Source organism: Porites lutea, chromosome 3 (genome assembly GCF_958299795.1).
Source record: "Porites lutea chromosome 3, jaPorLute2.1, whole genome shotgun sequence".
Taxonomy (NCBI): domain Eukaryota; kingdom Metazoa; phylum Cnidaria; class Anthozoa; order Scleractinia; family Poritidae; genus Porites; species Porites lutea.
Window position 1 is genome coordinate 4,074,518 of NC_133203.1, and position 27,276 is coordinate 4,101,793.

The window sequence follows — 27,276 nt, forward strand, 5'->3', positions numbered from 1 at the left end:
TTCTAGAACCTTTCCGCCATGTTGAATCATCGCGCAATGCAATCTGGTAAGAAAATAAGCTTCTAGAACCTAGTCCTCACTGTCCTCGTGATTACTCTTCGTGTGACTTTGCTCCTCAAGATGGCGGACTTCGTACAATTTTTTTCTTTTTGAATTTTGATCAAAATGATTTGATCTTTGCGAAGTCAGCCACATAGCGGGATCAAACGATGGAGGCGTTTATAATCGATCCAGCTAGACTGATAAGCGATATAGTTGGTAAGTATTTTCAAAACTTTGCGTGATAAAATCACCAAGCCGTGAATAATATATAATTATTCTTCACACATTATTGATAGCTTTGTGTGTGCAGATGGAATATTCACAAAAGCACATACTGAAATGTTTAAGACTCGCAGGTTTCTATGTGTGATGAATCATTAACGTAAGTTTAAGGGCCTGTTAATTACATGGCGGTAGAGACAGTCTGAGGGACCCCAGGTAGGTGATGTAACCTGCTTTAAGGTGGGGTAACCTATGTCACCTGTCCATATAATCTTTCATTTTAATTTGATCACGTTTACATGATAGGTGGGGTGACCACATGAGAGATTATATGGACAGGCGGGTTACCTTACTTCCTTGTAAACAGGCTGTAAGAGACATCTTCATGTTAATACAAACAAATCTTCGAATTTTTGAAATGTCAATCAGTTAAGGTGATTATGGTTAGGCTGCATAAAGAATTGATAATGCAAGAAATAGCACTATTTTGCTTAATCTATTTTAGCAGAAACTTGAGTTAATGCGTAAAAATTCCAGGGCAAAGATCTCTCTGTAAAAAACCTCCAGAGAATGGACAACACTCCCTCCCCCCAGTCATGAATACTATCTGGAGAGGTGACGAATGGTGCCTTTAAAAACGTGGGTCTCGGAAAAGTTTGGCAGGATCTCGAAATCTCGGAAGTGTTTTTGATAAGTCTTGAAGTCTCGTTTTTTCATGGTTTGTTTTTACTTTTTTTGAGTCTCGAAACTTTTCACCAAAGAGTCTTGGGCTCGGATTTCTAACTAGGATCTCGGTATCTCGGCAAGTCTCGGATTTTACCATTCGCCACCCCTATCTGGCCCACTCACTCCACCTATTTTACCCCACCAAGTGTACTCAAATAAGCACCTTGATGCTTTAAAAATAAATCCTACACTTCTTCTGTCAGGAAACAAAAAATATTTGTTTTTAATGAGGTGAAATAGCTTATGTTTTGCTCTCTATTTTTTAGTTTAGTAACAGTCAACTCTTTCTTAATGGACACCTCAGTAAGGAGGGGTCTGAATAGGGGTATGCAAATCCGCCGATCTCTTATGATTTATTACCCAAATGTGCTGTTAAAATTTTGCCCTAAGTCCAAAATCCGGGCAAAAATATATTAATTACATGCAAAGTCCAAAATCCAGGCCCAAAAAATGGATGAATCCGCTATCCACTGCAATTGCAGGATTCAGAAATCTATTAAAATCTCATTTTGAATCCAAAATCTGGGCAAAAATATTTTCAAAATCTGCCGATCCGTTCGCCAGACACCCCCCTCAATAAAACAGATGCCTCCCAAAAAATAGACACTTAGAATAATTGGTCCCTGTTGTTCTTTAGTCAATTTCTTTGACTCTCTATAAGATAGTCACCTCCGTAAACTGGATACTTAGCGTTGGTCCCTACCGCTCTTCCGTCATTTCCTTTGACTCTCTATATGATGGACACCTCACTAAACCAGACACCTAGAGTTGGTCCCTGCCATTCTTCAGTCATTTTCTTGACTCTCTATAAGATAGACGCCTCCCTAAAATGGACACCTAGGATTGGTCCCTGTGGGTCTTTACTTATTGTCCTTTACTCAATATGACGTGGATGATACTTACTGTTGATCCTATCAGCGTCTAACTAAGAGAGAGTTAACTGTAATCATTGGAGCTCTGAATTTCTTTAACCAAACATCGCATTCTTATAGAGAGCTGTGGTACTTATTTAACCCCTTACAGCCTGATATCAGCTTGAAAATTCTTCAAACACTACTTTATGTGATTATCACAGCCTTAAGTTTTAACTTAATAACAATACAGTCAGGGCTGTCACTAAGATTTCAAGTTGGCGGGTAAATACAACAGGAAGTAGGTGGGGAATCAAACAGCTAGGGGTTTCCTTTGGTTCTATTTTTCTGCTATTTTCTTTTGAAATTAGCCAGGGGCCATATTCATAGTATCCGGGGGAAATCCCCGGCCCCTGCCTCTTAATGACAGCTCTGACAGTATTTGTAACTTTTGGTTTTTTTTGTCTATCTTTGTAGGGTACATCACTGAACTGAAAAATATTTACCAGACATCCCAGAGGGCCATCACAGATGATGAAACAACTCTTCATAAGTTCTGTGTTAAGCTTGAAACTGTCATGAGACATGAACAAAAGGGTAGGTATTGACATAGGCGACGGAGCAGGGGGTGGGCAGGGGGATCATTACAGGGGGACAGAGCTTTTTCACGTTTTGGTCCTGGAAAACACTTTTAAATATGTATTTGACTATACCTGGGACATAGGCAACTTCGGAGTGCATATCTTCTGCCCTCAGATGACTCAAGAACTACCTAAGAAGCACCATGAAGTAGGACCACCTGAACAACTGCCTACTGATGGATTGTCACAAATTGATTACAGACACACTAGACACTGTGAAGAGGCCCTGCCAGGGTAAATTCCGACAAGCAACGTGGCCCAAAAAGTACTGACAGCGTGTAAAATGAAATTGCGACAAGAGACAACCTCCCTCGGCCAAATTGTGACAGTGACGGCAAAGCTGACAATAAGCGACAAGCATCTATAAACACCGACACAAGATGTTTTAAAATTCAGACAGGCGACATGAGACCCCCCCCCCCCCCCCCCCCCCACTAGCAGGGCCTGTGTGAAGGTTGCAAACAGGTTCAGTTGCTTGTGCCTATGAACAATGCAAAGGGCGTTTTGGAAAATCTGAGCAGGGGTATGGATATTGCTGAGTGGAAGATGAGCTCCACCTTGTTTCAAAATGCTCTGCTGCCTCTGGGTACTGACACTGTATTAAGACTGACGGGGGAACTTAATGGACAGATTTAGCAAAATGGGTATCTGAATTAGTAACTTTGAAAAAGCTCTTTTTATTGGTGCCGGCCTACGCATGTTTGATTAGTTCTCTGTGCATAAGGTTATCAGGCTTACACTCCATACTACTAAGTATTAACACAATGGTAATACTATTTCCCCCCAGGTATAAAAGTTTTACCTTGAGCGCCCTGCCTAATTAAGAGAATTATTGTTAAGCCTTCTTATGGTTAAAAATTATTAGGTGGACTTCATGCTTCTTTGCAGTATTTTATGTTACAAAACTTTCTTGTTCCCTCCAGCTGTCTTTTGTTGTAAGATGTTGGCAAACTACCTTCTCTTTTCCTACCCCCTCTCCCCTGAGTTTATCCTCCCATCCAGCCCCACCTATATATCTTGTTGCACGGGGCAAGCTCATGGCATAATTTCTTTCTTTAAATATTTCAGAAAGGTATTCTCTTCTTGGTGCTAGAAAAGACTACTGGAATTTTATCAGTGACTGCATTCCAAAGGATGATGGAATCAGATTTGTTCATGCTGTACCTCAGGTAAACATTTCTGTTTGTTTAAAATATCAAAGCAGGTTACTCATGTTTTTATTGTGGTACTTGTAAAATGTTGACAAGAAAAATCCAGATTTTCATGTCTGCTATTTCCTCCCCTGATTATTTTTAACCAAAGGGGTCTTTCAACCTATGGCCAAGCACTGTAGTCTTATCCCAGTTTAAAAAACCTCTAGCAGGGCGGCAAATAATAAACGGTCATCGGACATTAGCCGGCCAAAATCTGCTAGTGTCCGAAGAAGTCCCACCTGTGTTCAGACATTATGTCTGGAGAATTTTTTTAATCTTAAATCATTTTATGGTAACTAAAGGAAGAAAAAAATCTACCTTGAGTAAATCTTACTTTGTGTTAACACAATCTCAAAGTCATGAAACAGCATTTACTGTGGTATGTCCTCTGTTTTACCCGATGTCAAGTTCAACCTTTTTTGGGTGATGTCCAATCAAAATTTTGTTTTGTTGGACCAAGATGGTGTCTTAGGGCCTGTTTACATGGAGGTGGGGGACCCCAGGTAAGTGAGGTAACATGTGGCGGGTTACCCCACCTATCATGTAAACATGAGCAAATTAAAATGAGAGATTATATGGACAGGCGGGTTACCCCACCTAAGCGGGTGAAGGAGCAAAGGGATGGCGCAGCAGTGAGAGTGCTTGCCTCCCACCACTGTGGCGGGGTTCAAATCCTGGCATCAACGCCATATGTGGGTTGAGTTTGTTGTTGGTTCTCTCCTTTGCTCCGAGAGGTTTTTCTGCGGGTACTTCAGTTTTCCCCTCTCCTCAAAACCAACATTTCCAAATTCTAATTTGACCAGGAATCAGGTAGACAAAGAACCACTATATGGATGTGCAACCTCCAGATTATTATTTATTTATTTATTTATTTAGAGGTGAAGATCAGGGCTGTGCTATAGTAGCACCTGGTGATCCCCTTGGGAGACTACTACACTGTACGATAATCTTTGGCCTTGTCCACACATATCTGGATATTTTTGAAAATGGAGAGTATTTTCTGCTTTGAAAAAAATTCATGTCCACACATACATGAAGCATATCCAAACCATTTTTTGCCCATCCACACAAAAAGGGTAAAACAATGGAAATCAATAGGGTACACTAGAGAGCATGTGTGTTATGACGTACGTCATCATTCAGAAACTCTATTCTTGGGACCATTTTCGAAACCCTGCTTTTTTGGTACCTGAAAATGCCATTTACTTGTGGACAATAGGCTAAAACAGAGGAATGCAATCCTCATTTTCAAAAATACATGTATCTGGATTTGTGTGTAAGGGGTCTTAGTTTTATCACAAAACTTTAGTGTCATCTTCCTTGATTTTATTGTTTCAAAATTTTGTTTAAACACAGCTTGAACCAGACTTGTCCAGAAACAATTTTTGTAAAGCAACTGTAAATGCAACAACTAGATCCTGCTGAAGAGGTTTCGCATGGTAATTTCTTTTGAGGATGGAGTTACTTCCATGGTACATTACCCTTTATAACTTCTGTACTTTTTGTAACACTGTTTCCTGTGTTGTGATCTCTAGGTTAAAACACCCCAAGGTAAAGGCAGGGCATTTATTCGCTTTTCACTAGTAAAAAGATCACTGGCAGATGCAATCCAGAGATGCTTGGTAATGAGAAAACATTTAAGGTAGGTGTATGGCTGTGTATGTTGTAGTTAAAGTAATTTATGTTCTTCTTCTTCCTTGATTACCCCATCTCCTTCAAGAGAAAATTCTCTCGGCGGGTCTTGAAATAATAGCCAGTCAGTGGATAATGTGTGGTCAAAAGTAGTTTTTGTCCAGTTAAATCCGTGGATGACTGGACACTTTGCCCAGTAGTTTATGCATCTAATGGCAATTGATTGGGAACTGCTGATTTCAGATAAGGTTAGACATGATGGCCATTCATGAAGAAAAAAAGGGGGGAAAGAAAGATACGACCAGTCCAGACCAAGAATTTTGTCAATTAAATGATTCATAATGGTGATTTTTCGATTTTTGGGCATTGCAAGTTATTGCTTTGTCATCTAAGTGATCAAGTCATTGCAAATTCAGAAGTAGGGTGTGTAGTGGTATGTGAAATATTCTTATAGTCTGTGTGGATTTTTCTGTGAAGTGTGATAATCCTAGATGATGTTGGTAGGTAATGAATTTAAACTGACAGCAAATAAGAAGAACTAAAGAATAGAAGAATATATCTGAAGCAACAGGTAGTAGCACAGATCAACATTATAAGTGCTTTTATTTTCAATTTAGCCGAATGCTGCCTTTTACCCAGAGAGACCACTGTATTGTGTTTTCCATGCTTTCTGCATTTAATGCAACGTTTCATAAACAAAATGAGCTTAGTTAATATACTTGTTTCATTCTCAGACATTTGTGGGGATGGAGAGGATAGGAGGGTCTTTATTAGAGATAGTAAGATATTTGTCTGGCTAAAAATGGGTAATGTTCGAGCAAAAATAGGTTTGACTGGACAACTTGACAGGTGCTAGCCATAAACTTTTTTTAAGCCCTGTCATGGAATTCAGAAATGAATAATACATACTAAAAAATTTATCCGTTCTTTTTTTTGTCTTATTCTCCTCAGCCTAAGAGCCAAATAATTATAAATTTTATATTCTGAAACTGGCCTAATCTTATTTTTCTTTGTTTTATGATCATACATCATCAGACAGAAAATAAAGCATAACTTTTACTGTGTGACAAATTCCACTGTCACACTCTGTTTGATTTATATTTCAGTTCATGTTATGGACCTGAAGCAATTCTCTGCCATCCATCACTGTCAACAGCGCTGATTAACAAGCTGTATGATTTAAATGACATTGAGTTTGATTTGCCTTGTGCTGGACATGAGCTGGATATTTCATGGCCAGCATTTTCAAGGTGATTGAAATTCAGGAAATTTATGCACTAAACCTTTAGTTATATCTTTAAAACTTGCACCACTTGCTTCAAAAACACAATTTTTCCTTCTTTCTCAGGATTACTCTGAGGTTAATTTATAACTCCAAATTGAAGTTTTGACTAGTCTAACTGGCTCTGTCAAGGAAAATCAAGAGTCCACCATTAATATTGACTTCCATTTTCTTACTTTTACTGAAAACGCTAGTTTAAAAGCCAAAGTCTTGATTTAACTTCAGAATTGTCCCGAAAAAGACAAAAAAAATTGTGGTTCACCTTCAGTTTATCATTAAGTGATTTAAAAAAATATTTTGCATGATAGAGAGATTCAATTAAAATGTTCTCATGCTGAATAACAAGCCAGTTGATAATAATGCTTAGTGCTTAACCCTTCACTGCCAAAAAGGGGCAAAAGTTAAAATGCACAATTGCACAATGGTCATACATGGTAATGGATGAACTCCTATGCAATGTTGTGAGTCCTGGTATAACAAGGAAAAATAGATTTACAACTGTTCAGTACAATGCGTCCCTCTCTCCAAAGGCAAAGTCCAATTACCATATGGCCGTTTCATGTTTTTCCTGCGCCAAATGCTGTAGACTGTCACTAATATTGTCTATTTATTGCTACTTTTTTCTCTCTACTTTTTCAGGAGATCTTTTGATGAAAGTCAAGGTTCAGTGTCCGGTAGAAGGAGCAGCATCAGTAGTCTTACTAGCGTTGATTTAAGGGTAAAAAGTACTTCATTTTTATAAACAAATACTGGATGAGGTGTTTTTTTATATATCTGGAATAATCAAGAACAACAGAAGTGTTGTTGGTTTCAGTTGATAACATCTACCGACGCCTTGATTATTCGGGGTATCACGAAAACCGTATCTAATACATCTTTTTATTATACATTGGTTTGAATAAAGTAGCAACAGACACACTGTCGCAAGGAGCACAGTTTGACTTTGCTCAAGGACATCATGTAATGCAAGAGACAGACTAGACAGTTATCTTCTAGCAGATAACAAACCGTACAAACTAATCTGTAGGTTGCGCTGATTTCCAGAATTTGTTGTTGTTGTTGTTGCAGAATGAGAGGCCAGATCCCTTGGTTGGCCTATCTTCAGAAGTCGCTTCACTGAAAAGCATTTTTGCGGCGGAAAATTCTCATGAACTTGCAGATAACGTAGAGAGTGGGTCCAATGATACTCAAAACACTGATTCAATGTCTGCAGAGCCTCCCACCATCACTGGAATGACATTAGAAATCTCTCATCTTCACCAGGCGATTTTGAAATGGAAGACAGAGCAAGAGTCGCAATTAAGTAAGGCTTACAATGAGGCCAAAAAAGCGCAAGATGAAAGAAAGTTCCTAAGTCAAGAATACGAATTGAAAAATAAGCAACTAAATGAAAAATATAGCACTTTGATGAAAGGTATGACTGAAGATGCGCATACAAAAGTCCAAGAGCTGTCTTCTAAGCTAAGCAAAGCTGAGATGGCATTAAGTGAAAGAGATAGGGAAATTGAGATGCTGAAAGAGGAAGTGAAGGTGTCGATAGGTTCGTCACAGGAAGCTCAAAGGTCAGCCATTGAACTTGAAAGACAACTAACGACGTCTGAGAGAAAGCAGACTGAACTATCGTCTGCGTGTGAACAGTTCAAAGAGCGATTAAAGCACAAGGAAGAAATAACTTTGGAATTAGAAACAAAGCTTAAAGAACTCAAAGAAATGTGTAATAAGTTTGAATCGTCAGAAGTGGAATCAAACAAGAAAGTGGCGGAGATGGAAGGAGAATTGAAAGCGAAAGCGGTCGTTTTGGAGCGAGTTCAGGAGTCGTTTGAAAAGTTGAATGGAATGGTGTTCGGTTCATTCGAAGAGTTGGAGACCGAGTTGAAGACTCGATTGGTGGAAAGGGAAAGGGGACTAGAAAATCAAAGTGCGGAGAACAGAAGACTTGAAACAAATATCGTGGAAATTCAGCAGCAAAATAGAGACTTAGGTAATCAACTTGCGGAAGCCAAAACAAAGGCTGAGGAAATGGAAAATTCCAACAACGAATTGCAGACCGTTGTTCAAGATCTAAAGCTTCAGCTTAGTTCACAACAGCAACAAGAAGAGAGATTTTTGTCAGAACTGAACGAAGTCTTGCAAAGTCACGAAGGTACACGCAGTAATGAAGAGAACGGATATGCAGGTGAACAAAATGATTATGAAGATCAGACAGATGGGCACGGAGCAAAAGATTTTAGCAAAGGAGTTTTGAAGGTGAGATAAAAGAAAACCATGTCAACGCATTCGGAAAAAAAAAACTCATGAAGGTTGCGTCTTTTCAAACAAACCTGCGACTGGCTTTACTTATCCAGTCAGTTTACAGGCACTCCACTCAACTTATTAGAAACAAATAATTCAAATATAACATAACAGGATCAAAAACCGCAACTGGCATGGCAGGAGGCAACCAGTTAGCTATTTACAAGAGTGGACGAGGATTTGAACTCGGGACAATCACCAACAAATCCAGCAAGTGGCCAGGGTGGTGTCCGGTCGTTTCGCTACAAGTCGATTCGCGGCGAAGTTGTAAAGTCGTTTTGCTGCATCATGAAGTTGTCTGTTGCTTTGCTGCAAAACATTTTTCGTTTTGCTGCAGACGAGAGTAAATTCCCATCATAATAAAAGCTAAGTCCCTTCATACTTTGAGTTTATGTTGTTGATATTTTCGTGAAATCCCTCCAAAACCTTTTTTCTCACCGTAGTTTGGGACTTTTGGCGAAACGACTTGTAGCGAAACGACTTGTAGCGAAACGACAAGTAAGCGCCAGAGTGGGACTTGAACCGGGGACCGCCAGATTGCGAGTCCGAGGCGCCTTTACCACTCGCCATGCTGCCTCCTGCTGTGATAAAGTTGTATGGTGGTGCAAACTTCCAAAGGGTGGCTTAAGTCGAAATACGCGTGAAAAACTCCAGAATTTTTTTCATTTACCCCTTTTTCCCTCCTAGTGTGAATGGTGGAGTCGCGTATGCCGTGGCTCTTACTTTTTAGTCTGTCCGCCGAAGACTAAGTGTTTCCCATTGGTTAGTAACTCCTAAGCCAGATAAGCGGAAGCGAAATTTGGATCAAACCCCCAACTTAAGAGGCTAATCAAATGAAAGTACAACGGCTTAAGAAAATTCAAGTGAATGGTCGCACCACAAGGTTTTGTCTTCAAAATCGGAAGTTAGAAATTCTTCTTATGCCTCCATGATCAATTGTGGGAAGAAACCTTCATAGAATGAAATGCTTTGTGAGTTTCTTATTCTTCTTTGGTTATCTGCAATGATCCCCTTTGGTTGTTGCAGAGTTAGAAAGGAACTGCTAACGGCGTGCTGTTGAAATACGTCTCGTTTCTTTTCAGCAAGTCACGCATCTTGTATCAGAAATGTCCTCCCTCCGACATATGCTGCACGAGAAAAGCGCTCAGAAGGAACAACTCGAGGAACACGTAGCAGAGCTGCAGGGTAGCATCGAAAGGAAAACATGCCAAATCAGATGGTACGTAGAAAACTGTAATATGAACTCTTAATTGACGCTTTAAAGGGGCTTAGTTCACTCTGCCAGCTGAGTCTTTCGATACAAACTCGTTTTGATACAAGTTAATTCCTTTGAGGTGAAAATAATTTCACGTACTTGGCTTAAAACAAGAAGAATATTCACCCAAAATATTTTTCTTGTTCAATTGCAAACGTTACTTGAAGTGATTGAAATTTTTGCGCAATTTCACTGCTTGAGTTTTTATCGAAACAACTTGTATCGAAACGACCAGTTTTCAGAAAAACTCTACATGAATCGAGTAAGATCTTTGTTGAGCATGCGCGGCACGTTGCTAGGATATAGTTTCGAACCAAGGCCTAACAGTCGTGTCTGCTACAGAGAGCACGGTTATGCTGATGGGTTTATCAATAAAAGGATTTTTGCACGCGAAATAAAACAGTTTGACGAGAGAGAACAAGATTGTCCAGTCCAGAAGTTTGGCCTGCGGCGACTTCAAAGGTTTGACGTGATTCAGGCAGAGCCTTCTTGTCTCCTCCTCTTTAACCCTTTAAGCCCTAAAAGTGATCAGCATCAAATTTCTCCTTGTGCTATCGATGCTTTCGTAAAACAGAGTGGTCATGAGAATTACGGACATGATCACACAAGATGAATTTGCTTGATATTTTATCAACTTCTCCCCACTACCTCTGTAGAAAACCAATAGGGGCAACAAATGAGAATTCAAATTTTGATCTTAGGGTTTAAAGGGTTAAAGAAGTCGAAAGGAGGCCCTGCTCGCAGGGTGGGCTGTGTCGCGCTATTTGTCATCACAGGGCTGTCATTAAGAGCCGGGGCCCGGAGATTTTTTTCCCTGGCTATTATGAACGTGACCCCCGGCCACTTTCATAGAAAAATAGGAAAAAAATAGGGGGTCAATTTAGGTTTCGGGGAAACTGTCCACCTACCCCTCCCCTAACTCAACATTTTCCTAAAGTGAGACGCAAATGTTAACGTTGGGTTAGGGGAGGGGTAGGTGGGCAGTTTCTCTGAAAGCTAAATTGATCCAAAAATAGAACCAAAAGAAATCCCTATCTGTTTGATCCCCCCCCCCTCCCCCCCTAGTACTTGTTGTATTTACCCGGCAACTTGAAATCGTAGTGACATCCCTGGTTATCTTTTTAAAAAAGCTGCAACGCGGCGTCTTCGCATTAATTTGAATTCCGTGATATTGGTCCAGCTTTGTTATTTAAGACTCTATTAAGGCATTGAAACTGTTCCATGTTGTCTTTTGCTACGGATCAAAAGGATGGATATGGATTGAAACTTGAAAAAATTGGGCCAACTTTTTCAAGTTTTAATACTGTGCCTGCAAAACTCACCCCCTAGAATGTCATGGATAGTGCTCCATGATGAAATTTGTTTGAGATCTTCTTCATAACTCTACCGAAGCATTTTGTGTGTGGGTAAAGGTACAAAGTAATGACTTAAGCACAGAATTGACCTAAAACAGTGATATCCTCGTCACATAGGCCCTTTAAAAAGATTCTGCCAATACGCGGTAAGGCAGGTGCAAAGCGCTTCACAAACTGTACCGGATCCACGATTTGACGGTCTTGTCATGACAGTAGCGAGTTTAAGCAGTGGCGTTTTTGAGCGACACACGTCAACTGGAAGAGGACTTTTTGCACACTTGAGCCGCGATTTTGAACAAACGTTTGGGCAGATCGTCTCTATGAGAGTACAGACACTTAGCCATACAAAAAAATTTGGTAGCGTCAAGGCATTTTAAAAGAGAAAAAAAAGGCTCACTTCCGGTTGACTTGCGTCGCTCAAAAACGTTGCTGCTTATGCTCTCTAATGAAGAGACACTCACTCGTTACCCGGGTTCCCTCCAACTCGTCCCCCCCGGGCGTTCTTGTCCTCGTCCTCTCTCTCCGGAGGACGAGTTGGAGAGAGCCCTAAGCTATAATAAAGATCAAGAAAGGCACTAGGAACGAGGTTGCACGCGCAAGTGATGTGAGTTTTTTCAGAGTGTTTTTTTAAGCTTTAAAATAACAAAAAAAAGTCCATGGGGCAAATGCGCTTTACGCGTACGCTGCAAAAGAAATCTTCCCTTAATATATTACCAATATGCTGTTTATTGACTAAACGTTTAAAAGTGTACTAATAAAGGAAGTTGTAAGTGTCTCAGAACTAAAATTGGTGTAGCCTCCCATAAGGAACGAGTAACGAAGAACGTTGGCGTGGGAGGTTAAAACTGGTGTTACTGTCGGCGCCATTTGGGAGCTTAAGCAAGGACGACGGCAACGAGAACGGCAAAAAGCACGTCAGACAGCAAAACAACAACTTTGCACGTGCATCACACTTTTTTGTACATTCCTTTGCCGTCGTAGTCTGCTACACAGCCGTTTTTAGAGTCGTCACGCAATGCTCCTCCCCAGCGTTGCGTGACGACACCAAAAACGGCTGTGTAGCAGACTATTGCCGTCGTTACACGACTACGAAGTGAAATTTCTTAATATCACGTTTCATCGGAACGTGAACACAAGACAACAATTTTCTTTTCTTTTTCTAAAGTTAGGTACAGACTTTTAGAACACAACTCCAGAAACATTCGCTAACATTTATGAAATTGAACGAGATGGAACAAGACCGATGAAGTTTTAAACAGCATCAATGCACTTTGTTTCCACAGTTTGGCCGCCGTTGCTACGGGTGGATTCATTTGCAACATACGCGTATAGCTGTCGCATTTGCCCGCTTTAATTTTTTATTGTTTTTAAGCAAATATAATATATTTATTTTAAGATTTACTGTAGCTCTGCCATTAATTTTCCCATGTGTAATTATGATAATATTTTGTTCTAATTATCTAACTGAGGGAGCCCATTCCCCATAAGCCCGGTGGCTTCTCTTGGGCTTCCTCGCCATGAGAGTTTAAATAATTAGATTTTATTTGATTTGTACAATTTATGGCAAACAAAACAATAAATAGTAATAAACAGTAAACATTAAAAGAATACAAAATTCCAGTGGGCAAATGCGACAGTTATACGCGTATTTTGCAAATGAATCCACCGTACGTAGTCGCAGTGGGGAATGAAATTTTACTAAATAAATCAAGAAACGCCACAGACGTTTGAATGCAGGGAAATTTGGCACAGTCATCGACTCCTGTGCTTTTCCCGTGCTAAGGACGTACACTCGTGGCACGTGCGAGACAGTCCCCGTGCAGAATGTAACCAATCACAAACAGATGTCCTTCTCACTGTGCAAACTTGCGCTATTTGATTAAACCAATCAGAGCTTAGCTTTTATCTTTCCTGTTCACCTGCTTCGAGTGTGTGTATTCATGTGTTTTTCACGTTCAAAAAATTCTTTTTTTGTTCGGTAATGTAGTTTTCAACACAGGTGTAAGTTATGTGGCATCACTTTGCAGCTAACTTGCAAGAAAAAAGAAAAAACTCTAAAACGCGTTCTTTGAAGTCGTCTTTTATCCGAGAAGTGTCACTTGATTTGGTTGCGTCGTTTTTTTAGAGACTTAATTCGCACTTCGTGCTTCTTAAAACTTCTCGTTAAAATGACGCAGAATTTTCCACAAGCATCGTGCGCTCGTGCCACGTCGTGTTTTGCAAATCTTTTTTTAGAATCATCATTCAGATAATGCTAAAGGGATTTAACTGATTTTAAGTTAAATATGTTTGCAGTCTAAACGAAGAAGTTGACAGCTCTAGGAAAAGAATCGAGTTCATCAATGAAGAAAAGGAACTTCTTGAAATGGTAATGTACAGACCGCGGATCAGTTAAGTTTCTGGGAAACTGCCCACCTACCCCTCCCCTAAGCTAACATTTGGCCGTAGATAAGAAGTAAGTGTTAATGTTAGCTTAAGGGAGGGGTAGGTGGGCAGTTTCTCAAAACCTAAATTAATCCCAGACCACTACTCTGTTTACTCTGTTAACCCTTTTAACTTCCAAGAGTGATCAACTTCAATTTTCTCTTAACGATATCAATACATCATCAAGAGAAAAGATTATGAGAATTTATTAAAATAATCCTCCAAGGGAAAGTGGTTTGATCTTTTATTATATTAACACCCGTGAAATACCAGGTGAGCTTTCACGAGAAAACATGATATCTTCACAGGCACAAATAACATGTTATCTTCCTTTGTGAAAAGATCACCGTCGCTATAGCTACTTAATAAATCACGCCTTTCACAGCAAAAAGCTATTAAAGTGAAATGGTTTGGCAGTTCATTGGTGTTTATATAATAAATAGAACGTTACATGGTCGCTTGGAGATACGAAATTTCTCTTCTCGTGTTGAAAAATATTTCACTCGTTCGCGCGCCAACCGAAGAGAAATTTCGTATCTCCGCGCGGGCATGTAATATCCTCTATTTACCAAATTCTCTCAACCAGTTTTTCAAGGAAATGTGTGGAGATCAGTTTGGAGAGTTTGTATGTCGATATCGGTTTAAAAGGGTTAAATAACAGACTGTGAACCAGTAATATGCCCGGGCTTGATTACCGCGGAAGGATTAGCTCAGTCGGTAGAGCGCTTGACTGCAGAGCGGGAGGTCGCAGGTTCAATTCCCGGGACCGGACCAACTGCCTTTACACTGCAAATGGCTAGACCTTCGCGTGGCTCGGATGACCACGTAAAATAGCGGTCCCAAATATAGCGTCCCCAATTGGTACTTTCGTGCTAAATACATTGAGACTCAAATAAAGTGTCTTTTTTTTACCGGCCCGACCAACACTCAGAATCTTAAACTTATTGAAAAGAGTGTGCGTCATTTGCCCTGATATCTGCAAATGGTTAAATAATCTGGTCTTCTTTGATAAGGAAGGAAAATCGTAGACCCTGTCTTATACGCACTTCTTTTACCATTCTTGGTTGGAACCTTAAAGAACCAAGATTGCAGTTCGAAAAGAGTAGAGGACCTTTGTCACTAATTATTATTTTTTATTTTTTCTCTACACGTTTTTTCATCGGTGAAGGAAAAAATAGAAACAGATAGCAAAATAACTGCACTGAAGGAGTCTGAGCTGTCTCTAAACTCCAACATCTCTTTGATCGTGGAAGAGAAGTGCAAAGCTCTCAATGAACTGACGCTGTTAAAGAGCCGCAAAGCAGATGAAGAAAAACTCCGACTGAGTGCTCAGGAAGAACTTGCGGCTCTGAAAGAACAGCTTGAGGAGACTGTGGAGTCAAAATACAAATTAGAAAAAGAATTAGCGAGCATCACAGCAACGCTTCAAACCATGGATAGCGAGAAACGGTACTTGGACGATCAAGTGAAAACGTTGGAAGAGAAAATGTTGGCTTGTCAAGACGAACGAATCGGTCTGGAGGATGAGTTGGATGTTGCTAGGCAACAGCTCGAGGCGGCCAACGAGGCGAGGATTCGCGCGGAGCAAGGCCAAGTCAAGGCGCAGGAACAGCTGGAGAGCCTGCGGTGCATGATGGACCAGGAGATTGCCGCGCTCAAATTTCAGCTTAGTTCAGAGACAATGAAGTATGAAACAGAACTCAAGGTGAGAAAATAACGAGATCAAGTATCGCCAAACTTTTACGGCAAATTTCAGCTTTTCGTATGATTTTTCGCTAACGAAAAATATCGGTTTACCTTATTCGTCTTCTTCTTTATCATAAATAGCCTTGCCGCTGAATTTCCTAATTTCCTTGTCTGGGTTATTATACCATAATTAGTAAACTCCCTACTTACTCTTCCCACCCCCACCCCCACTTTGTTAAACGACCAAATTGTCTTTCGAATACAACCACAAGACGCTGATCGAGGTGCCGTACAAATTACAGACAGTCATTGCTTTATTCCAAAACAAGAATTCAAGTTCCGTAACTGTAGTTTATGTCCTTCCAATTCTTTTTATTACTTGATACCCCGTCTCTCGAGTATGTCTGAAATAAGGCCTTGCCCCTCTCCCCTCCCCCCGGGGGAGGCGGGAACAGAGGATTGCGTTAATAGGCTATTTGCACAAAGACGTCATTTTACTATTACGACCAGAATCCTTCAAGGGTTTGCTTTGACGAGTAAGTTGAACTCCACTGAGGCTGGTGCTGTGGAATGGCTGAAAAAGACATTATTTTCAAGATTTTAACGAACGAGCTTCTTAAGTTACATTTTGATTTTGTTTGCAGAGTTTATCGGATCAGATCCAGGAGTACAACAGCGTTAAAGAACGCCTTACCGAGCAGCAAGAGGTGATTGTGGACCTGGAGTCGAAACTCAAAGAACGTAACGACACTCTCCAACATGACAAACATAAATACGTGTCAGAAATAAAACACCTTCGAAACGAGGTCAGTTCAGTGATCAGATACGTTCCCCATTTAGTGCTACCTCTATCCACCAGGTGGATAATTATACGTTTCTGGGAAACTGCCCACCTACCCCTCCCCTAAGCCAACATTAACACCTACTTCTCACTTAGGGGAGAATTTTGGCTTAGGGAGGGGGGGGGGTAGGTGGGCAGTTTACCAGAAACGTATAATGATATGTCCGCTTGAATTCCACTGTCTGTAGCCTTTTCCAGGCTCCGAGATAGTAGGAAAAGCGGATCGAGAAAAGTTGCGCGAAAACCGCGTGGGGTTGGGGAAGAGAGGGGGAACTGTAGTACTAGCCTCTTATGTCTTTCTCTTCCCGCCATTTTTTGCCGGCTCGCTTTTTCGCTGCTCTCCCACTTTTTTCGCTTGTCTGCACTGACCGAGAGCCTGACACAGGCTAGTCTGTTTTTTAATTATTGCTGGAAAAATTGCGAGTACAGATTACGTCCAGACGCGTCGTGGACGACGTAAGAGCGATCATTGTAAACGGTCCCCAGGGTTAATGTGATTCTAGACGGAAAAATGTGGTGCTTTAGTGTTTGGACATCCTTGGACACGTAAGTTTTAGCCTGTTCCTTGACTTTCTAAATCTGTCCGTTTTGGATGAGTCCTCGGTCGGGAGGAAAGCGTGACATCTGTCGGTCATTTTCGCGACTTCGCTGTTGCTATCGTCGTCGTCGTCGTCGTCGTCGTTACTTAAGCTCTATATATGCGGTGAGGGAGGGCGTGCAAAGCCTGCGTGTTTTTCTTGTGGATGGAAGTAACATTAAATCTGATGGTGAGCCTTATTTTTCTTCTTTCAAAAACACTATAGGTCCAGCAGTTTAAAAGTGGATTCGACGAAAACAAGCTCAGGATTCGTGCGCTTGAAAACGAACTGTTGTTGACATCGAAGCAGCTGGAGGAAGAGCGATCAAGGCAAAGGGAAATGAAAAGAAAAGTTGATGAATTTGAGGAAGCAAAAGGCTTGAAAGACCAAGAATACGAAAGCAAAATCAAGGAGGTTAAAGGGGACGTGGAAGAGTTGAAAAGCAGGCTTGTCGAGGTTACAAAGTATGAGATCATTTTAGTCACTTTATATTTCTTTCCTGTAAATAACTTTTATCAGTGCTGCAGGTGCTCGTTTCCTCGTTACATGGGAGGTATCAACCTCGTTCCCAGGTCTCTGTGATGTAGGCTCGATTTCCAGCCACTATTTGAGAAATGAGCCTGCTCAACCTCGTTTCCAGGGTCTTGTCTTACTGGCCCCCCCCCCCGGACCGAGAGAGGGGACGAGTAGGAGAGGACCCTGGAAACGAATTTGGAGCCTGTACTCCTCCGCTGGAAAGACGGCGGATAATTTGCCATTTTCAATTTCATCCAATCTCCTTTCGGGGAGAAATAAAGTCCGTACTCAACAGAGCGGCGAAAGTCGACGGATCCCAGTCCTGCTGGGAAATAAAAGGGAAGAAGATCCAAACAAATGAACTTTTAAATATTTTTATAGTGTTAAAAAAAATTCGTTTAACTGGGAACGAGATTGCTAAATTAGTTGTGCCTAACATGAATTTCTTTTTAAAGAGAAAAAGCGGAGTTGTGGCAGAAAGCAGACGCTATGGAGCATGAAATAAAAGTTAAAGCTGATGACAGATGGATGGATGATAGTGAGGCATCGCACTGCTTAGGTTGTCATGCTGAGTTTACCTTCCTCTTAAGAAAGGTTTGTTTTGTAAAGAATTATAACAGAGCAAGTCAAAACTAAGGAACTAACGTCAGCTTAAATTCCAAAGCTTCACACGTAGGAACACGATCCTTGTACTGCTTGCGATCTCGTCACTTCTTCAGTTTACGTTGAAGGACAAATTTCACCCTCGGCAAATCAAAGAAACTGCGAGTGACGTGCTGTATATGTAACTTTGTCGTGAAATGAAAACAAAAAAATGGATTTTGGTTCGCAGATTTTCCATATTGGCAAGGGCTAGATCGAGCAAGGGACTGGGTCAGGGCTGTGGCGAATTGTGGTATGGAACTGTTTTTACGGAGTCGCGGAGGATTATGAGTCAAAATCTGTCCCCAAAACATTCCCATAATGCAATTTGACACAACACCGAGTTAGACTCACGCGCAATTTCAACTGAAATGACCAGTTCGCTACTTTAGAAACGACAATAGGAACTGGAGCCGAAAAGCATCCCGCAATTATTTCTGCGGTCGTTATTAGGTACGTGCTGGTCAGCTATTGCTGGTTTTCATTGTCACGCCATTCAAAATAGATCAAAATAAAAATCATAACGGTTCAATAGATAAAGTCCAGAATCTGGGAAATGAAAGGAGGTACATATACAAATACCCTCGCCAAGATTCAGGTCAGAGGAATGTTTCGTATACGAGATATCCGAAGAAATGTTTTACCTAAACTTATAGAGATTTGTATGGAGACACCATGCTGGTGCTCACCTGGATGAGCTCCAACATGGCGGACGGAAAACAACAGAAACATCTGTTACCGAGTTTTGCAACAAGAGCGTGAGTTTATTCTTCGAGAAACTCATAAACATTAAAGCAATACTTCTTCTAATACACGAACTATTTAGATAGCAAAATTTCCTGAAACAAGTCATGTTTTTAACCTACATGACAGCTCTCGTGGCCGTCATGTAAATGCCGCGTCACGCAAAAGCTTAGAAATTCAAGCGTACTCTATCACAAAACCAAGAACCCTTTTGAAGCGAAAATTTGTATGAAAATTAGTTTTCAGCTGCTCTAACACATCGTGAAAGTAAAATATCGGTAAGATCGATAGTTTTTAGTTTGAATTTTAGTGACCTCATGTGAAAACCAACGCTGGTTTTACGAGAGTCACGGTGGCCATGTTGGTGATTAAGAACAAAAGTGTTTCTCTCCTCTGGGAACTAAACACCATTTTCAGGAAAATTTTTCAAAAAAATGTTTATTGTATTGACCACCAACGTGGCCTCCTTGTCACGTGACTGCAAACCAAGAATTGACTAATTTCTTTTCCCTGTCCCCAGTAACAGTCCCAGAAGTCTTTGCGAAAGTTAACTCGTCCCAGTTTCTTTTGCGTTTCTAAAGTGGCGCTGTTTCAGTGATATGAGCATCCCCGCGTTTCGGCATCCCCGTTCCCAAAACCCTAGTGATATGGGCATCCCCTTCTCGTATTACCTTAGCAATTTGGGTCAGGGTTAGGGTTAGGGGTACATGGGATGCCCATATCACTAGGGTTTTGGGAATGGGGATGCCCAAAACTCGGAGATGCCCCTATCACTGTAACAGCGCAATTGCAAGCTCTGGATTGCCAGCAGTACCTTTTCAAATGATATCGGAGTGCACGTTAGCATTTGATAACTGGTTTTCGTGTTGTTCCTCCTTAGCATCATTGTAGAATGTGTGGCCGCATCTTCTGTTACAGTTGCTCTGACAACTGGATTCAAACTCCACACAGCAGGTAACTGGATCGGTAGACTTGGTTAAGTTCCACTTTTGATCAGCGGGAAACGTAACAATAATGGTCTAATAATAATCCAATATCGGTCCTATATTAATAGTGACACTGTGTAAGTAATACATGACATTGCAACATTGACAAAAAAAGGCTTGAAGCACAGCTCACGGACGTTAGAAAATAAAGTATGTAATACCGAGCTGGAATCGAACCTGTTGAGTATTTTGAAGAAAGAAAAGGCTTATTTCGATCTAATGGCAATTGTAACTTGAGTTAGAGACTTACGGACATTGATCGTAGGTAATCAGTAATTAGATTACAAAGCTAACTCTGGTGCACAAGGCGAGCGAAGTGAAGCGATCCAAAAACCTTACCTTATGCGTGCACATTCGTGTTAAGCAGTAGGCGAATCTCTGCTGACGTCGTCAGCCAGCGTCATAAATTCGGTATTCCTTTCGTATTTTTCTTGGGAGTCAAAAATTGCCTTGTTTTTTTAACTTTCCCGTATCCCGTGCCCCTCCCGAAAAATTGTGTGATTTTTATTGGCTGCAACTTCGAATCACGCGCAAGTCAGGTTGGATTGCAAAAGCAGAAAATAGATACTGCGTCAGCAAAGGAAGAAAGAGTAACCTTACAGCTCAGAGGAAGACAAAGTCAGGGCTGTGCTCTAAGTTTCGGCGCTCGGTCGCCTGAGGCGACTAAGACGTGGCCTCGGGCGACTGAAAATATTTTCCAGGTCACCCAGGCGGGCGACATGCTCGTCTTGGTTTCTTGATTTAAAGTCAAAAAGATAGAATTTATTACTTGCGACTTCGTAGCTCGGTCAGATAAAGGCTTTTAATCGGCCTTTGAATGAGTTTTATTGCTTTAAATTGCCAAGTAGTAGAATGAGTTGATATTTTTGCTAACCCGGTTTTCAAAAATCCAGGTATATTTATTTATTTATTTATTTATTTGTTTATTTGTTTTTAATTTAATTGGTTTTCAGGAAACTCCGTCGAGTGTGCCGTCAGTGTTTTAGCTTGGATCAGAGACTTAAGGTCAAGCATGCGGGAGTGTCGCAGTGTATAGAAGACGATGCCAGATCAGATACCAGTGACCGGCTGTCAGAACGGACAGTGAGCTTTCTAAGTGACACAGGTGGAGTGGACGCTGAAGAAGGACCCAGTACCACACAGCCTGGTAGGAATATATCCTGAAATAAGGCTTGACTTGTCCGCAGGTGCTGCTGCCAAAGGGAAGGAAAACAGGGCGCGGGGCATCATGAGAGGAATGCAAGAAGCTTGCGTCCACTTATAAGGAGCTTAACCAACCGCACGTCAACCGGAATTGAGGCCCTTGCACTTCCGGTTGACGTGCGTCGCTCAAAAACGTTTTTGCTCAAGCTTCCAATGCGAATTGAACCGCGTAAGGTCAAGGATAGATGCCTGTGGGCGAGACAGTTTCTAACGGCACGTCATAATTATGCGCTCTAGCTTTCTTTTTGCCTTTTTCGTCGCAAGCTTATTGCAGGGTGTTTGATTCTGATAGTCTAACATGCTCCAATCGTGTTTTCTCCGCCATGATCCTCACGTTCCAGCAACCGATGATCGTCTGTCGCTTGGGGGGTACTATGGGGCCTATCGGCCTTTGGGCTTCCGGCTGGCTTTGACCCAAGAGCATCATTACAGCCCCAGCAGCAACACCCCCAGTCAATGCTGTCTCATTATCAATTCTTCTGGTTTCTGTAACAGTTAGTGTTTTTATGGAGCAGGGTCGTTAGCCCTACACCCAACCCCCAACCTAAAGGAACAGGGGGTCATTCTCTGTCTGGTCTCTCAACGATAACAGTGCTAACTTTTCTGGTGAAAAAAAGTACAATAAAAGAACTCCGGGGTGTCTATTTTTTGACATTACGCCAAAAAACTTTAAATCAAATCTCGTACTCGTAGTCGTTCTCTTCCTCGAATCTAAAGGTTTCTGTTCTGTATCAATGATGGTCGCCCTTTAGGTCCCAGTACCTCGCGCAGCAGTCACCCAGATCCTCCCCAGTCTTCCTCTACACCTGTTAAACCCAGCACGAACAACACGGACGAGAACGAAATCGGCGACAGCGGAACAGACCATACTGGAGTGAAAGAAAATTCTCTGAATTCGCCCAACACCACCAAGAATGTGACAGAGAGCAAGAACTCAGACGAAGAAAGTGATCGATCCTCGCCTGAAGTGGAGCAAAGGGAGGAATGCGAGGAGTATGAAATTGTGGACACGTCCAACGGCGAATATGCATGCGAGCAGCCTGGAGCCCAGATCGTGCTGAGCGAGTCGGACAGCAGGGAGGAGTTGGTCATACCTTCGGTTAATGAGGAACCCGGTGCGTTTTGGCACGCAACTGTCAGCCCCGGAAAACGTCACCTGATTCAGGTGATGGTTGGTACTCCAAGGGCGTCGTTGTCTTGGAAGTTTTCGACCGAAAAAAAGGTAAAAACATGCGTAGCTCATTGGTCATTTTTAGGACTTCTGTGGTGTCGAATTGCACTATGGGACTATTTGCTATCACGACGTTGCAAAGGACACTGGGTCCAAATTCCACCCCCAAAACAGTCCCATAATGCAATTCGAAACAACACCGACCCAGTCTATTTCGTGTGGCAGGTGCCCGGTTCCGTCAGCGTGGTGGTGCGGATTTACCAGCCATGGGGGTGTGAATTTTAAAATTAGTTTGTGTAATCAAATGGTGACGAGGGAACGGGAAATTATTAGGATTTGTACAAAACGCGTGTGAAATTATTCCCTAATTTCACAAGTCTACCATTTGATTACCTATTAATATCATGGCCTGGGTGACGGATTACGTAAGCAATTGTGAATTTTTGACATGTTTATCCTGGATCATATCGATCGAGAACTCCACTCTCTCAAATGTTTAGACCTTAAATTTGGCGTAAGTTCAGAATTTTCAAAATTTGTCGACAAAATACCTGTTAGAATCCTTCTTGATGTGCTCTTTCGTGTGGTCAGGTTTTCTAAAGCGTCTTTTTGTGCCCTGACATCTTCATTCACGGCATTTTTAAAACTTCGTCGCCATCTTGACACTGAGACGCATGGAAGGTTGCCATGACAATTTTGTAATTTCACGTGTGAAATTACAAATTAACGCGCAAAATTAAGAAGTAATTCGTCACCTATGATATTAAAACAGTAAACTGATCCTTACGGCAGGAAGAGTGATGGAAAAACTTAGAAAGAAAACACAAACAAAGTGGGGAATTATGGGGGGGGGGGGGGTTTACTCTATCAAGGGGGAGAGGGCTGGTTGCTTAAAGTGAAAGCCCCTGGATAGCCCTGCCACCCACCTCCATTAAGCGAAACAGTTGTGAAAAGCTTTTAACGCAGTTTTCTTGTACATTTTTTTTTAGAGCATACGTTTTGGGGTTGCTTTTAAGAAGTCGGAGAGAAGTACGGACGATGAGAGTAAGGTAAAACAGATTTATTACATACAACGCGAACAGACATCTATTTAACACTGCCTTATATAACTTTTACTAGTGTAATTTGCTAACGAGCTTGTTTTTGAAATCGCCAGGTAAGTAGGTACGCTTGTAAATTGTGCAAAATTTACTCAGTCAATGACGTCAGTTCACTGATCCGAAACGCTAATACAAAACTGAGCTCTTTCTCTTCTGTTCACGATTTTTTCATCATAATCCTGGGGCAAGACTCAGTGACATGGCTAGAAGGGGACTGGGGAGAGAGTAAATCATGAAAAAAGAGGCATTTACTCTAACCCAGACCTCTATCGCTTCTCTATCCGTGATTCTCAGAAGCCCAAAAATTCTTGTAGAGAAGTCTGTGAACTAGGCGATAGTTGTACCGTACTACCTACGTGTAAAACTAGGGCACCAAATCCAGTAATTTGGAAATGCTTGTCTTTACTTTGTACGATGTACTCATCCGAGCTCTAAAGTAATTACGTGGCCGGTTGCCCAGGTTTAGCATTGCCGTACTTGTGATTGGCTGAAAAAATCTCGCACCATTTCCTGAACCAATCAAGAGTAAGGACTGAAACCATTTGCTACTTACGGCACTTGTTTTCCCGCGGTTTTTGCACCTGATGTATAAATTTGCTTTGAGATCTCATTGGTTCATCTAAGTGCCTACTCGTATTTTGATTGGCCAGTGAAGTTCTTTTGTTTTCTTTTACGATACTGTTATTAAGACCGCTTTATATGCATCATTGTAGAGTCAGTCCGTCGCTAGGGGTCCGGACTCAGTTGTTCCACAGTAAGACAGCGCTTTGCCCCGGATAAATCACTGTCCAATGGGGGAATGCCAGGAAAAACATTTGTATTTTCCACTGGATAGAAATTTATCCAGTGGTTAGCTTCCTCCACCTTTTGAACAACTGGGACCAGCAACAAAGAGATTACTGGAGTAGCGTCTTCTCATTTGTTGGTGTTTTTTAATTTCTTTGTAAAAATGCTTCCTTAGGATTATCTAAAAAGTGTTTTGTGTTTTTCTTTTTTTACAGACCGTTGTTCCACTGTCTCAGTACAACTCCCATGAACGCGCAGTTAAGGGTGAAATACAGGATTCCACTCCCGGAGTCTACCTTCTAGTTTTCGATAACACATTTTCGAGGTCAGTAGCGTAATGTACATTATCATTCGATGCAAATTTTTCTTCCTTTTCATTGGCCGAGAGCTCACCACGTGACCTGCAAATAACTGCCGACCAATAATGGTCTGCTCATGCGCAATGTCGTCCAAATGTGTTTGGCTCCAAATAATATTTTTCTCATGCGTAAGTGAAACCACGCTTTTCTCCTTCTTGCGATCGCTCTTGCGTGAAAATGGCAGCTTCCCGAAGGTATTTATCAAAAAAACAAACTTAAATGGAAGAGCAGGCCACTGAGGTGGATCAGGAGGTCACTACTACGAATAATAACCTACTGTTCCACTTAATTGGCTACAATAATGATCTGCTGGTTCTAAATCAATGGAAAGGTGCATTAAATCGGATAATGCCCTCGCTCCTTAGCCTTCTTAAAATTAATGTCCGCGCTTGCACTTATTTAAGGGGGGCCTATTTGATATAATGGCCGTGAGGTGGGCGCTTATTTGGGGGACGTCGCTTATTAGAGCGTGAGCGCTTATTTGAGGAAATGCGGTATCGTATATGTATTTTTTCTGAGGTATCTTACAGGTCCGGAACAATGTTAGACCTTTATATTGCTCCTACACCCGATAAGAGACTATAGTGTTGCATGCATAAAATATGTCTACTTGACTCTTTTTTAGATTCACTTCCAAGCGTTTATTCTGCATGGTACAAGTCACACGGAGCGATAATAACGAAGACGAGGACGACTCCCTCACTTAGAAAAAAAAATAAACTAGGGTGAAAATGTTTTATACAATAAAATCCAGTAATACTCGGCATTATGATATCTATAGTTTTAGAGTTTTTAGGTACTGCTGGTTTGCAGATGACGTCACGGCGGCCATGTTGATTGACAGGAACATAAGCGATTCTCTTCGCTGGGAACTTTACTCTTTTATATGCAAATTCTGCGGGAAAAAATGTATCGGCCTTTTTTCAAAAATACCATAATAGTCTTTGTTGTCCTTCCCAACATTTTCGTAAGCAATTTCTCTTGGGGCGATTGTAAGTCCCAAGAGAAATTGAAAACAATACTAGAACAAAGAGTGTTATGGTATTTTTGTAAAAGGTCTGTTGCCTTGTCAACCAACATGGCCGCCTGGTCACGTGGTTGCAAACCAAGAATAGCATAGGCCATTTCTCTCACTTTGAAAACGAGGCCAAGTGCAAACCTTTGTTGAGAAAATGACTTTTATTTGCGTGAGAATATAAAATCACTTTTATATCAATGGCTTCGCACTTAGCCTCGCTTAAAAAAACAAAAGGCTTAGGGACTTGTCAGAAATTAGTGGGGGGGGGGGGTGGGAATTTTAAATTTGGGTTCGGAAGCACGGTGACCCATCCCTGCTATGGGGGTGAAATTTGCTAACCTTCCCCTTGAGCTTGGCCTAAAATATCACGACCCTCCCCCTCTTGTATAAATGATAAAATCTAGTTCTTGCGATACACTAGGGTGAGTCAGTATTATGAAAACTCAAAATATATTTTTAATCTGTTCTTTGTGATACTATATACATACATTTTAGATGACCGTCATTGAGCTGAGTCCGACTGTGATTCTGACAGCTGATCACTCAACTCTCCCATTTCGCCCATGTTTTTTTTTTTGTCCCAAATAAAGAACTTCCTTTTTCTTCTGTGCGTGAACCTCTACATGATCACGGGCATACATTTGCATGAGCCTTTCCCTTTTGACGGCCCATTTTTCATGACCCCTCCCTTTTCTGAGTCTCAAAAAGTTGTGACCCTCCCTCTATTTCCACCCCCCTCCCCCTCCGCTAATTTCTGACAAGTCCCTAAGGCTACTTTGAAATGGCCTATTGTCTACATACAAACTTAAACAAAATGTTTAGAAGTTTTGTAAAGTCATTTTTCCATCAGAGACTTCACGTTGAAAACGTGTTTCACTAAGTGTGTTGAAAGTTGAATAGATTAACAATTTTGTACATGATTTTTAACAATTCAAATTTTGATATTGAAATCTAGTTAGAGTGATTGTGCTTGAACCGTGAAATAGGTAGAATACTACGCACTATTATGCAAAAATTCTATTGTCTTCTTTTGTCTACCTCTCGCTATAGAGCGTTTTCACATGACGTCAGGGCGGCCATATTGGTGTTCCAAAACAATGATCGGCGGCCATGTTGGTGTACGAAGTAAACGTTCTGGGAGTTGAACTCTTTTCTCATGTAAATGCTTTCTTTTGTTCCAATAAATTAGCATAGATGCTGGCAATGTGTGGGAAAACGCTCTGTTTTGCACTATTTGTTAGTATCTGTTTCACTGTTCAAGAAAAATCGCTCTAATGAAAACATACGCATTCCCACTTTCGAAACCAAGCCAAGGGCAAAACTTTTCTTGAAAAAATGAGTTTTATTTACACGAGAATAAAAAGTTATTTTCTAATCAGACTTCCACTCCTTCTCGTTTTAACGCAGATGCTAGGGGCAACGCGGATATTACAGTTACATATATATATCTCAAGGAATTACATCTTAGGGCGCTTGCCATTTTGTCAGAAACTGTCGGCCAGATCACTCCAGCCGTGAAGAGAATTATATTGCTTATCAGTACTGTCTAGTCGAATTAGTCTCTCACCCCCCCCCCCCACCCCCCCTCCCATCCTTCCTAACTTGTATGCATGGCAGTGATGGGTTTTTAGCTAAAACTCTCGAAAAAACCACCAGTCTGGCAGGCAAGTTCTCACTTTTGGTAAACGTCTTTAGAAAGGTAGGATTTCTATCAGTCAGTTGAGTATATAG

General features: G+C 41.2%; 1 protein-coding gene across 2 annotated transcripts; it reads left to right on the top strand.

Annotated features, from left to right (window-relative positions):
• Positions 1–108: 108 nt before the first annotated feature.
• On the top strand, positions 109–25,663 carry LOC140930227 (FYVE and coiled-coil domain-containing protein 1-like). 2 transcript variants are annotated; one of them, XM_073379892.1, is made up of 19 exons: positions 109–258; positions 2,319–2,438; positions 3,551–3,651; positions 5,211–5,317; positions 6,414–6,557; positions 7,229–7,307; positions 7,658–8,836; positions 9,964–10,100; positions 13,787–13,859; positions 15,084–15,620; positions 16,246–16,407; positions 17,246–17,484; positions 17,992–18,130; positions 19,803–19,876; positions 20,862–21,055; positions 21,864–22,333; positions 23,272–23,331; positions 24,384–24,493; positions 25,153–25,663. In XM_073379892.1, exons 1-19 carry the CDS (start codon positions 210–212, stop codon positions 25,232–25,234), a joined length of 4,056 nt encoding a protein of 1,351 aa, XP_073235993.1. In that variant the 5' UTR covers positions 109–209; the 3' UTR covers positions 25,235–25,663. The 2 variants fall into 2 exon arrangements, with proteins under 2 accessions (XP_073235993.1, XP_073235994.1); XM_073379893.1 differs by lacking the exon at positions 7,658–8,836 and having other exon boundaries at positions 111–258.
• Positions 25,664–27,276: the final 1,613 nt, after the last annotated feature.

What these genes read in the sequence shown, in the direction of transcription:
- LOC140930227 (XM_073379892.1), top strand. Translation starts at nt 210, where the DNA reads ATGGAGGCGTTTATAATCGATCCAGCTAGACTGATAAGCGATATAGTT. An exon ending in AAAAGGAACTTCTTGAAATG is followed by an intron (nt 13,860 to 15,083) that starts GTAATGTACAGA and finishes TCATCGGTGAAG; the next exon opens with GAAAAAATAGAAACAGATAG. An exon ending in TAAAACACCTTCGAAACGAG is followed by an intron (nt 16,408 to 17,245) that starts GTCAGTTCAGTG and finishes AAAACACTATAG; the next exon opens with GTCCAGCAGTTTAAAAGTGG.